Here is a 13,080-nt window from a genome sequence, read left to right as displayed (position 1 = left end):
GACTGTTCTGCTGTGTCTGGAGTTTGTCCCTCATTTTAGACACATGAGTAGCACTGACAAGTTTATATTTCTCATGCGTTTTGACAAACCGACAACAGCGAAACCCATACAGTCCTACATTTTCACCATTACCAAGAAGCGAGAAGAAGCCGAACTTTTGTGTTAGACTAGATTTGTGACACTTTTATATGTATATATCCTGACTTGTTGTGACCTGTACTTAGCTCGGTTGGGCAAAATTGTACAATAAAGGTCTTCATTCATTCATTATCGGGTACAACCCTTCCCCGTAATGCACCAGGTTCGTTGGCACGCAGTGCATCCACAACAGCCGGCTATATGATAGTGGACGACCTATTACGTAACCTCTGTCTCTGCATGTACGTTAAGAGACTATCGCATTGTTTCAAAAACATCACACATAGGCACTCACTCCGCTCAGCCGCTGGTACATCCACCAGTATGTATCACTTACTTTATATGTCATACAAAGTGTGATTGAGTACTTTTGTCCTGTTTACGAACGGCGTTTGCTGTAGATCAACTTTTTGATCACCCATCTAGTCAGACCCTCGCTCTCAGAAATAAGAAAACTGCCCAAATGTTTCCGGTCCATCACCGCTGCGCATCAAAAGCACTTGTCATGTATTATTCACGGTCCACGCCCGGAAATCTCTGCCCGCCTATATTTCACTCCAAGTTCATGGTAACACTCGCACGGCCAAACATTCTGGATAAGCCACAGATTGTCACTTTCAGTGTGCTGTGTTCAGTCTCTGCTCACCCTTTCATTTTGCCTTTACACAACCGTTCAGCTGTTGTTGTTTTTTTGTTGTTCTTTTTTTTTCCCACCTGCGGGGACTCTGCCCGGCCCAGGTACCACATACATTGAACTCACATATCTCTCCACCTCCGGGAACTCTGCCCGGCCTAGGTGTCACATTCATTGACGTCACACATATTTCTTTATTAAGATATTCGTAGTCTCCTTAATGTCTGGCTGTTCTGTTTCTTATTATGTCTCCCTTTGTTCTGTCCTGGACCTCTTGGTCATAACCAGATGTGTTTGACAGGCTAATCAATCATGTTGCACAATTTCCAGTTTGTTTACTTAGCGTGTCTTAAGAATTCAGATGGTCTGTGTATTTGTCAACACATGGGATAAATATGCTCTACATCCGCAAATCAAAAACGTGTAATGTTACATAACCATGCATTCACGGAAGCCCACCTCACTCTGACCGAACTCAGAAGTCGTAACGGATCAGCGAGAGGGAGGGAGAGGTTAGGGGTAGGAAAACATGAACTGACTTTAACAATAGTGTGTTGTTAGTTCTCGTTACCACGTTCGCACAGTACCGGGTGATCAAAAGGACCTGGTCAACTTAAACACAGTTCCTTTCATGTTGGCGGGGAAGCCACAACTGAGCCCAATCAAGAAAACCAGATTTTTCCCGTTGGTGTCGGCAGGCAAGCCACAACGTCTGCCCGATACAGAATTTGAAGACGGACTTTGTGTCGGTGAGAATCAGGGAAACTACAACTTCTACCCGATAAACGAGCTTGAGAGACAAACTCTTCCATTCGCGTCTGCGGGGGAGCTACAAACTTCCACCTGATAAAGTTGAGACAAACAGTCATTCCATTTGTAGCCAACACGCACCTTCAATATGACAGGTCATCAGCTTGCGGGGGGACAAAACTTCCCTCCCGTCTCAAGCTTACGTAAAAACTCATGCAGTACACATACAGATGCGCGGCCTGTAGCCAACACGCACCTTCAATATGACAGGTCATCAGCTTGCGGGGGGACAAAACTTCCCTCCCGTCTCAAGCTTACGTAAAAACTCATGCAGTACACATACAGATGCGCGGCCTATAGCCAACACGCACCTTCAATATGACAGGTCATCAGCTTGCGGGGGGACAAAACTTCCCTCCCGTCTCAAGCTTACGTAAAAACTCATGCAGTACACATACAGATGCGCGGCCTGTAGCCAACACGCACCTTCAATATGACAGGTCATCAGCTTGCGGGGGGGCAAAACTTCCCTCCCGTCTCAAGCTTACGTAAAAACTCATGCAGTACACATACAGATGCGCGGCCTGTAGCCAACACGCACCTTCAATATGACAGGTCATCAGCTTGCGGGGGGACAAAACTTCCCTCCCGTCTCAAGCGCCGTAAAAACTCATGCAGTACACATACAGATGCGCGGCCTGTAGCCAACACGCACCTTCAATATGACAGGTCATCAGCTTGCGGGGGGACAAAACCTCCCTCCCGTCTCAAGCTCCGGTGTATCCATGCATCATCGAAAAATCACAAGTGCCACCTCTGGGTATGCCACGTATTACAAACTTACCTGCGGGTACACAGTTTAGTTTCACTCGTCTCCGCCTCAAAGTATAAACATGACCGTCAGTCGAGGAATTGACCGACTCAGAATAAAGACACCTACAGGTAAAACAGTTTCCGGCGATCAATCAGTCTTCTTTATTTTAATTTTCCCATACATCATTTCCCATCTGAGCGCAAATCATGGAAATATAAACCAACCCCACACTAGCACAAATGAGTCCCCCCTAGCATAGCAACAGTGATGGGAACCCAGTGGAGCAACAATGCACTCTTTAACGTGAACCAGATGTTTCCACATTCTGGCCCATTCCTCATGGCTAAAATTAGTAGAATATTTGCACCAGATTACCACACAAAACAACAAACACAAATCTGAGAAATCTTTGTTAACTATTAATACTGTTTGGGGCACTCAGGCCAACAACAGGCGAAAGCGGGACACAATACTGATGGGGCAGTTGCAACAGTTACGATCTCCCATCCCAAAAAAGGCTGACCAAAACATTGATACTGTGGAGACTTACGCCTTGCACATGCAATCCACTACATGTGATCAGGGATCAGCAGGAAATGGTAAGTTATCGTACCTGGCAAAACCCAAATGGAATGTCTCATCAAAGTCCAACTTCTTGGTCCTAAGATACCCGAAGGATGTATGGAGAAAAGGTGGCCATCGGTGTCCTCATGTTGACCCAAAGACAGTGCTGAACAAAAACACTGCAAAATTCTCCAAAAGCTGCACAACGTCGTTCCTCTCATAGAAACATGCATCCATGTTTCTCTACCCTTCTACTTACACCATAATTTTAAACTAAGGTAGCATCCGCGCGTAAAACTTTCCAAAAGGAAAGAGCAGTCATGGTGTTACTGTTCTGGTCCAAGGCGTGCCCCAGAATGACATGTGGGGGGTGTGGGGGCTCCCTGACCCCACATATCAGTTTCCAGACTGGCGCCGGACCATACCAACCAGTTAGCAAAATATTTAGGATTTGTTGGTGAAAGGACTTTTCCATAACTCCAGAAGGGAACAACGGATTTTTACCCTTGCCAGAATGGCTAAGGTTATGTTTTGGGCGTGTTTGTGTGTCTGTGTGTGTGTGTGTGAACAGTATAACTCAAGAAGCCTTGAATGGATCCTGATGATATTTGGTGGGTGGGTAGGGGTCGGGAAAACGAAGGTCAAGTTCGATAATGGGCCCCCTAGCGGCTTGCTAAGATACTGCAGGGGAAACTCAATTTTTTATATCTCGTGTTCTGGACATGCTGTTGTCATGATTTTTGAGTGGTAGATAGCCCTTGGAGCAGAGAGTTAGTGCTGTGAGTTTGGGCCTCCTAGCGGCTTTTTTGGAACTGCAGGCGCCGGTTTTCTTTCAAACTTTGGACGAGAATAACTCTACAACGTGGTGACGGATCTTCATGATTTTTGGTATGTAGATAGAATGAGTGTTGACTTACATAATAGGATACTAATTATGCAAAACCAACAGCTAATTTGCATAATTAATAAGGAAAGTTTATGAATCCACTGCATTCCATGATAGGACTTTGAAACTTGTCACATATGTAGTTGGGAAAGAGAGAAATGTCAATACATATTTATCATGCAAGTATCAGTAAAGACTTATATAATGTGATATTTATTATGCAAATTAACAGCTAATTTGCATAACTGATTAGGAAAAGTTCATAAATCCACAGCATTCCATTATAGTACTTTCAAAGTTGTCACATATGTAACTGAGAAAGAGGGAAGAAAGTAAGAGGTGTATCTAAAGACTTGAAAAGAGAATAACTCAACAATGGATCAAAGGATCAACATGATTTTTGGTATGCTGATATCAATTAATTGTAACTTGGGATCTAATTTGCATAATCAATGCCGAAATTTTATAAACCAACTCCAAGCATATAATCTTGAAATGAAATGAAATGAGTAACGCATTTGTCTATGTACAGACATGATTCTACATAACAAACCTGATTTATTTGGCAAAGGTATGTGTTCGTGGAACTCTAGTTTTTCTATGGTGTTGTCTAACCATAGGGAACTACGAAAACATGATTTGCATTTGAGTGACTTTTGCACACGAGTTAGTATTTAAACCAGTTTTTTTTTCTATTGAGCTGTACTTGTATGATTTTTCTGCCAGTTCATTTTAGTGACGCTGAAGAAGAGTGATGCATGTCACTCGAAGCGTCCAGAAGTAATTCTCCGTTTTTTATCCAGTTGTAGAGAAGAATGAATTGCATTTGAAGGTACGTGCTGTACGCTGTTAAGGTTTAACCGTTTCACTGCCGTTCCAGCCCAATTTCTTTTTTGAACGAAGATGATTAGAAGCGCCACCATGATCAACCGCGTCGCCTGGCGGTCCATGATGTCCCTGCAGAAAGCTGCAGTTCGCACAGCTGCATCGTCCTCTCAGCAGGGGTCACAGCGGCACAAACCACCTTCCCAGCAGCCACCTGGACCAGCATCCCAGCAGCCAACGCGGCAGGCGTCCCAACAGCCTATGCGGCAGCCATCCCAGCAGGCTTTGGAGTTCTCCCCTCTTCCATGGGTCGACTTTACCTCCCCAGATCTGGCACAAACAGCCGCAAACCCACGAAAAATCACCTTTCTGTGCAACTCGTTCAACGGGCTGTCCCAGCGGCTGTATCTGGAGCTGCTGTCACGTGGTCATCACGTGACAGTGCACGAGGACCCGCGTGGCGAGGAGATGACGCGGGCGGTGGAGGCAGACCAACCGGACCTGGTGCTGTGCCCATTCCAGACCCGCCGGGTCCCGGCCGAGCTCTACAACAACCCCGCCCGACCCGCCCTCATCGTACATCCGGGCATCCCGGGGGACAGGGGACCCTCCTCCATCGACTGGGCGCTGAAGGTGGGGATTGTTTACTTTTTACACACGCGCTAACATCAAATAGACAAACAAACAAATAAACCTGCTTGTTTGCGATTCTTACACTTTCTGCAAAGGGCGCAACCACGAAAAGGAAAGGAAGGGTCACTTTTTCCATACCTTGGTTAGACAGGGCCGTTTTCTCCGCTGCACAGACTGGACTGCTTTTTCCATCAACCCGTACAGTGTGTGCAAATGTATGTTTGTAACGTTAAAGGTGAATCATGTTATGATCATTGCATGACTTTTGCACAAAAAGTAATAGTGAAAGAGAGCCAGAAATTAGGCTGTTGGCCATAAGTTTATTCCCAACTCAGAAGAATGCTGCCTATTCCGTTGTCTCCTTCTACAATATAGGAGGGCACCACCGAGTGGGGAGTAACAGTACTGCAAGCTGACGATGAAATGGACTCAGGCGACATCTGGGCCACCTGCAAATTCCCCGTGAACCGCCAGGCGACCAAGTCCAGCCTGTACAGCAAGGAGGTGACACAAGCAGCGGTTGTTTCCGTGCTGAAGGCGATAGAAGCTTGGGAACAAAGCGTACCGCCAACACCACTGGACTATAGGCACCCGGAGGTATGTTAAGTACAGGTTTGATTGAGTAAGCCAAACCTATTTTGTTTTACCCTGGGCATCTTCGTCATTCCTTGTTTTATAAAGGTGTCCTAATGATCAACTAAGAGGGTCTGCATGGGGGTTCTGACAACACTTTAAGCTGAGTTCATTAAGACTGTCGTAAGCATGGACAACTTTGTCATTTTATGAAGGCGCTCTGATGACCATCTTAAAGGGTCTGCATGGGGGTTCTGACAACACCTTAAAACCGAATTCAGGGAGACTGCCGCAGCGCATTATGCTAATCCCAATTACATATAAAATATGGTCATCTTGCTATTAGTTACAGTCCCCATGAATATGGAAAAGGCGCATGCATTCCCTCTTATTTGTTGCATTCAAGTGTGGGAACCCTGATAGACATCAGTTTTAGCCTAACGTCACATTTCCAAACCGGGGCCCGGCCGGGCTAGTCGTGGAAATGAAAAAAAATGTATACGTATGATATACACAAATAATGCCCACGACTATTCTCTTTAGGTTTTGTGTAGTTTGGTGTCTTTTATTTATATCATGGTTTTTGTTCTCGAAAGCTGCCCAGTCGGGCACCAGTTTGGAAATGTGACGTATGCCGAAGGCTTAGGTTCCAATTAGAAAATGGGACCCTGCCAGGCAGTTTAAGAACTGCTTTTTGGGCACTTTTGCCCGTGAGACACCTTGCGGCTCCCGGAGAATTTTGGGTCCGGACGGGCACCGGGTTGAATTTTTAGTCAAGGTAGCAGATTACACAGTATTAATGGGCGAACCCCGGGGTGTATGACGCGGGTACATAAAACAACTTGTTGAAGGAGAGGTAAAAAGCCTTATTTGAGGGAGAGCCAGATATAACCTGTGCTGCGTGGTCACGGAAGGTGTCGACTCTGAGACTGTATGGTTTGGATTGTGAAAGTTTTCTATTTTGTGTATAAATGCGCCCCATTACGCAACTGCCGTTCTAGTGTGAGCCGGCTGCAGTTCTGTGACCTCCGCAGAGGGGCATTTCAAAGATTGCGCGAGAAGACGATACGCCGACAGGATTTTTTTTGTTTTTTAATATTTTGTGGCTTGTACCTTCAACTCAAACATATCCGTTTTGGGTATTCCAAAAGTGCACCCTACTATATTTTTTATTGTGTCGAAGCCAGTCACCTTGAGGCCCTTAACTATAGAAATCCCCATAGGCCGAAAACTGTGTTCTGCTACCTCAAACTTAAAATGAACCCGGTACCCGGCAACAAGTTAAGTAGCCACGACAAACGGTCAACCAAGTATAAAATGTCCTGAACTAAGTATCTTCTAGAAACCAACATGATAAGGGGCGCTTTTTTTTCAGGTGAAAGGTGTGCTGAAGCGGAAGGTCACGGCAGAAGACCGGCGAGTTGACTGGGCGCTGCCGGCGGAGGACGTGGCACGAGCCGTGCGGTCATGCGACTCCCAGCCGGGCGCGTTGGGTACACTCCGCGTGGCCGTGCAAGGTTAGCTGCAGCATCGTTAATAAATTGTGATACGTAGTCAGAAAGAAAGCTAGACTTAGTCATGGGGTATTTTATATATTTATTTATTAATCTTCAGGATTGTTAGCCTATCAGCCTTGGTAGTTTACCGGGGCTCCCATACTCCCCCTTCGTGAGCTAAACTAACAAGGCTAATACTCAGGCTAGAGGATTGTTCCAAGCACAAGAAAATGCCATCGAAGCTGAACAGAAACAGGCTCAGACTCACATTTAAAGATACATTATTGAGCATTGCTTTTTTTTAAATTATAAACCGTTGTCTTGTTTTCAGTAGAATGTTTCAATGGCAAAAATCTGGTTACAGATCAACTGCAGGAGCGCGACTTTGTGCTGTTCGGCGCATGCGTGGAAGGCGATCCCGACATCGTGAGGCGTCTGAAGAAGGAGCGTGACGTCACACCTGGTGACGTCATCGGGAAGAGGAACGGCGCTGTCATGGTGGCCTGCGGTGAAGACACTGCCGTCTGGATCTCACATCTTAAGGTATGGGTTATTATCTCCATGAAAAATGGAGATATAGTTTTGTGTGTGTGTGTCTGTCTGTCTGTCCGTGTGTTTGTATGTTTGTTTGGATATCTGTGGTTAGCATAACTCAAAAACCTCTGAATGGATTGCCATGATATGGTATGTGGGTAGGTGTTCGAAAGAGGAAGGTCAAGGTCAATTTTGGGCCCCATGGTATGTGACCTTTGTACTGCAGCAGAAATTCCCTTTTTTGTCTCTTTTGACCTGGATGTGCTATGGTCTTGATTTTTTGGTGGTAGATAGCTGATGACGTAAGGAATATGTCGTGCATATTTGGGTCCCCTAGAAGGTTGCTCTGGAACCGCAGGAGCGTTTTTCTCAAAATCTTCTTTGGAGGATAACTGGACAAGGGACCGACAAATTTAAATGATATTTGGTATGTAGGTAGCTTAGATAGAGATGTACATAATCAAGTGCAAAGAATGCAAACTGGCACTTAATTTGCATGATCTGTGAGGGAATTCTATATTTGTAACTTTCGCCATGTAGTTTGTGGCTGAAAGAACATTAACAGATATCAATTATGCAAATATATCCCTAATTTGCATAATTAATCTAAAGTGCTATAATTCTTCTAAATGGTTAATGATTGCACAATCAACATTATTACCAGTGTAAGTTATCTAAATGTGTACATAACCAAACACAGTTTATGTAAACATGTGGAAATCATTTACATAATCAGACTATTTCATGGAGATATGAGGTCTCCGAACTCTTGTTTATGCTCGAACTGCTTACAAACGTTGCTGTCTTCTAAGCTCAAAACACCCTGACCTGGTATACGTACCACTTTAAGCACCATGCAGTAGGGAACAGATTCTCTGTCAAGTGTAAAATTCTGATTGAACTTGGACTCTATTGGGTCACATGTGGTCACAGTCTTTTAGAACATGCCAAAATCAATGCTCGCGTGGATGTCGTTCATAAAATTAAATCAGTGTGGCCAATCTGGCAAGCATTTTTGTTTTGTTTTACTGTTTTCATAAGTGCTGGCTCAAAAATGCACAGTCCAACGGTGTATCAAATGTATACATAAATCGGCTACACCCCTTTTTTCAGGCCTCCCCCAAGAAGACCAGTCTGAAGCTTCCCGCCACGTCCGTCCTCCCTTCAGTTGACGTCACGTCCCTTCCCATCGACCACTGCGAGCCACTTTCTTACGGCACCAGGCCCAAGACGTTCCAAGACGTCTGGACGACGCGCCAAGACGGCGTCTGCTACGTGCACTTCGACTTCTACAACGGCGCGATGAGCACAGACCAGTGCCGCCGACTCGAGCAGGTTCTGTTACGTGTGAACAAGGATCCCGACTGCTCTGTTGTGGTGCTGATGGGCGGGTAAGTACCAAGCTAGAAGCTTCAATATCAAAGATGGAACCCACCACACCTTTTGAAGAACCCGCCACATGTGCGATGGTGCGGTGTGAGTGGTCCAAAACCTACAGTACCTTGGCCGCACCTGGGGCAATTACTGTCGTATTGAGGTCACCTGAGTGGCACCGAATGGCAGCTCGCTCCAGACCCTTGCGATCTAGCCCCGCCTATTGTAAGCTCCTCGCAATACAGCCCCTGGCTGCAAAGAGTGAGTAGTCGGCCCACCCAATAACACCACACCTTTCGAAAAAAAAAAATTTTCCTAACAATTTTGTCTGGAGTTGGTGATTCAATTCAAATCACCCGGATTGGGGCCTGGTTAACCTCCGTGTATCTGCCATACGGTGAGTTACATCATTCACACAGATAGGAGACCTGGCGCATCCCCGTCTTGTATTCAGCCCCGTAAGGGACCGTCGTGTGTAAGCACGTCGACCAATGATGAAGATGATGATGAAAAGCAACAATTAAACTTATAAACTTCACAAACTTGTTGATATGACCGGATCGGAGCAGCAACATATGGCCTAAATCTGACAGCTTTAAGATGTTCTTTGTCTTGCAATTTTAGTCTGGGCTTATGAAATACAAATGTTTTAAGACATTATCTATATTAATCAGCTGTCAGCTAAGTTTGGGACCATCCCTATACAGGCAGATAAAAGGGGCAAATAAAGGCCTTATTAAAAGTATATCATAGTTTCATATTTTAAGAACTTTACGATTCAAAACAAGTCTTGCAATTGCAAACTAATGAAAACATCTTTAACTGTCCCGCGCACAGGTATAACTTCTTCAGTAACGGCATTCACTTGAACGTCATCGAGAACTCCGAATGTGCCGCCACCGAATCGTGGGCTAACATCACAGCCATCGATGACGTAGTGAAGGCGATATTCAGCATGCGCAGTAAGGTGACAGTGGCAGCGCTGCAGGGGAACGCAGGGGCCGGAGGGGTCATGATGGCGCTCGCTGCGGACAAGGTGATCCTATTTGTCGATACGGAAAAACTTAATTTCTTTTGAAACTAGTACTGCTACAAAATTATTAGTTCGAGCCCCACCCAAACCCATTCTCTGTACTACGTTTACGCAAAGGGGACCAACGTTGTCTGAAAAAAAAGAAGAGTTTTGAGACGACTTTGGTCCTCTCTGTGTAGGAGAATGATCAAACCAATCAAGAGAGCCTCCTCCACAGCGCTGTAGCTGTGACATTTAAGTCATCACGAAAATGCAAATGAGTTATGCAAATCTTTTACAACCCACATCACTGTCCTCTAATTTTGGCCATACGTATCTCCTTAGTATCTTACATTTTGTGTCACTACATAGATTGTCTTTGTCATGAATATTGTATTGCAGCAGGAAAAAGAAAGATTTCCGATTGTTGCATTGTTTGTATGATATTTCTCTTTTTTAAAAAGGTTTGGAGCCACGCGGGCGTGGTGCTGAACCCACACTACCGCAAGATGGCGCTCTTCGGGTCAGAGTACTGGACTTACTCCCTGCCCTACAGGGTGGGAATCCCCGTAGCAGAGGAACTGACCAATGGGATGCAGCCGCTGCTGGCAACAAAGGCCTTCGATATGGGTGAGAGTCTGCTTCTTTTGAAAAGTTAGCTGTGCTTGTATTGAATTGTTTTTTTTTCCAGTTCATTCTAGTGACGAAGAAGAGTGATGGATGTCCAGTTGTATAGATTGAATTGCAATGAATATTGGTTTTCAGATCAACTTTGTCTAACCTTGTTTCCTATTTGACATCCGAAATTCTCGTTAGCTCTTTTGCATTCATAGTATAAAAGACTAGTTTCTCCCAGATCACTTTAGTGACACTGACGAAAGAGAGTTGATGCCATCTGATGAACGTCTGACCGTTTCCAAAATCAGATCCAGTTGCTCGAGTAACTGCTTTGTGCTAATATCTTGTTACCTAGATGTCTAACTTTTATCATTCTCCTACGAAGAGGGACCACAGTCGTGTCAAAACCACTTGTGTTACCTCTGCTTTCTTGTGCAATCAGACCAGTTAGGGAGCGCCCTACTTATAAATATTAATGAGCTTGCCCTTATATGGGCAGTCAGCCGTTGGGGATCGGGCGTAGGAGGATGGAGCCATGTAATACGTAACATGATTGGCTGATAGCTTCCCAGCGGCCTTTGCGAGACAGCTTGCGACAACAACAAGCCCAAGAAAGGCCTATTCTCTGATTGGTTGACAGCTTGTTTGTGGCGACAATCATAATAACCACGGATAGGGCATGAGATAGCAGGGCCCCATAAGGTAATGCCGTTGGGGACCGGGCGTTAGGAGGATGACTTTTATCGACGCGTCAATGAATATTGTTTACCTGGATGTCTAACCTTCATAAACGAATCTTTCTACTTTGTTTTTTTTTCAACCTTCTAGGAATGATAGATGACGTCATCGGGTACAACGCGGCTGAACTGAACGCGCACATTCCTCTGAAGTGTCTGCGCCTACAGGCCGAATCTCGCGAGATTATCCGAGACAAGCAAGCATCGACCGCGTCCCTCTGGTCCAAATTGGACGACCACCGTCGCGAGGAGCTAGCGCGCATGCAGCATTGCTTTCACGACAAAGAGTACCATGATCTGAGGAGGAAATTTGTGTACCACTAGTTGTTGAATGTTCAGAGATATATGGATTGTATAGAACTCTTTGTGAAATATCTTGATAGCTTATTTCAGCATTGCTTCCACGACAAAGAGTAGCCGCCTGAGACGGAAGTTTGTGTAACGTTACCACTAGTTGTTAAATGTTCAGATATGGATTGTATAAACCTCTTTGTGAAATATCTTGATAGCCTATTGCAGCATTGCTTCCACGACAAAGAGTACCATGATCTGAGGCGAACGTTTCTGTACCACTAGTAGAATATTGCGACAGAGATATAGATTGTATTAACCTCTCTGTGAAATATCTTGATAGCTTATTGCAGCATTGCTTTCACGACAAAGAGTACCATGATCTGATACGAAAGTTTGTGTACCACTAGTTGTTGAATGTTCAGAGATATGGATTGTAAAAACCTCTTTGTGAAATATAAGCTTATTGCAGCATTGCTTCCACGACAAAGAGTAGCATGACCTGAGATGGAAGTTTGTGAGACAGAGTTGTGAATTTATAGAGTATAGACCTCTTTGTGAAATATTTTGATAGGAGACACAAGATTGTTGAAGTCTCTCTTTAATGCAGCATTGCTTCCACGACAAAGCCTTGAGTACCATGATCTGAGACGAAAGTTTGTGTACCACTAGTTGTAGAATGTTCAGACAGAGATATACATTGTATTAACCTCTTTGTGAAATGTTTTGATAGGAGACTGTGCTATCCCAAATGTGCTCTATCCCAAAAGCGCCTTGGGGATAGAAGCACTTTTTGGATGTAACAGATTTTAAGCTGCTAAACTGGGTCTTCAGTGCCTACCTTTATTTTATCAAGAGAATATTTCCTGTGTTTACTGATAAGCTACTACTTACTCAGCCTAGTTAAACAATTGAGAACTGGTTAGCTTTTATCCAGACCACTCCACTGGGCCCTTTGGCTCTGAGGATCAAATCCAATTGGGTAACGAAGGCCTGAATTCTGTTTTATCATCTACTTTTAAATGTAGCTATAGTGACTGTTAAAGTCTTTTTAAATCAGTGGGGTCTTTTAAAACTTTGCTGTATTTTAATTTACACTAATTTCTACTCGAAAAAGAGCTAAGAGTAGAACAGGAGGTGCAAGTTTGTGTTGTTAACAACGGTAACAAACAGTCAAAGTCAAACGAAGCACACAGCAGGC

General features: G+C 44.6%; 2 protein-coding genes across 2 annotated transcripts; both read left to right on the top strand.

Moving 5' to 3' along the window:
- The first annotated feature begins 4,672 nt into the window (after positions 1 to 4,672).
- On the top strand, positions 4,673 to 5,928 carry LOC118412200 (hydrogenase maturation factor HoxX-like). The gene is made up of 2 exons (XM_035814920.1): positions 4,673 to 5,244; positions 5,620 to 5,928. The coding sequence occupies exons 1-2, from the start codon at positions 4,690 to 4,692 to the stop codon at positions 5,848 to 5,850; spliced, it is 786 nt and encodes a 261-aa protein (XP_035670813.1). The 5' UTR covers positions 4,673 to 4,689; the 3' UTR covers positions 5,851 to 5,928.
- A 1,246-nt stretch (positions 5,929 to 7,174) lies between these two features.
- On the top strand, positions 7,175 to 10,907 carry LOC118412099 (hydrogenase maturation factor HoxX-like). Its single transcript, XM_035814729.1, has 5 exons — positions 7,175 to 7,334; positions 7,678 to 7,856; positions 8,961 to 9,238; positions 10,059 to 10,257; positions 10,698 to 10,907. The coding sequence occupies exons 2-5, from the start codon at positions 7,809 to 7,811 to the stop codon at positions 10,890 to 10,892; spliced, it is 720 nt and encodes a 239-aa protein (XP_035670622.1). The 5' UTR covers positions 7,175 to 7,334; positions 7,678 to 7,808; the 3' UTR covers positions 10,893 to 10,907.
- The last annotated feature ends 2,173 nt before the right edge of the window (positions 10,908 to 13,080 follow it).

Source organism: Branchiostoma floridae, chromosome 3 (genome assembly GCF_000003815.2).
Source record: "Branchiostoma floridae strain S238N-H82 chromosome 3, Bfl_VNyyK, whole genome shotgun sequence".
NCBI lineage: Eukaryota > Metazoa > Chordata > Leptocardii > Amphioxiformes > Branchiostomatidae > Branchiostoma > Branchiostoma floridae.
This window is presented reverse-complemented; position numbering and strand designations above follow the sequence as displayed.

What these genes read in the sequence shown, in the direction of transcription:
- LOC118412200 (XM_035814920.1), top strand. Translation starts at nt 4,690, where the DNA reads ATGATTAGAAGCGCCACCATGATCAACCGCGTCGCCTGGCGGTCCATG. An exon ending in CCATCGACTGGGCGCTGAAG is followed by an intron (nt 5,245 to 5,619) that starts GTGGGGATTGTT and finishes TCTACAATATAG; the next exon opens with GAGGGCACCACCGAGTGGGG.
- LOC118412099 (XM_035814729.1), top strand. Translation starts at nt 7,809, where the DNA reads ATGGTGGCCTGCGGTGAAGACACTGCCGTCTGGATCTCACATCTTAAG. An exon ending in GTTGTGGTGCTGATGGGCGG is followed by an intron (nt 9,239 to 10,058) that starts GTAAGTACCAAG and finishes TCCCGCGCACAG; the next exon opens with GTATAACTTCTTCAGTAACG. An exon ending in TGGCGCTCGCTGCGGACAAG is followed by an intron (nt 10,258 to 10,697) that starts GTGATCCTATTT and finishes TTTTTTAAAAAG; the next exon opens with GTTTGGAGCCACGCGGGCGT.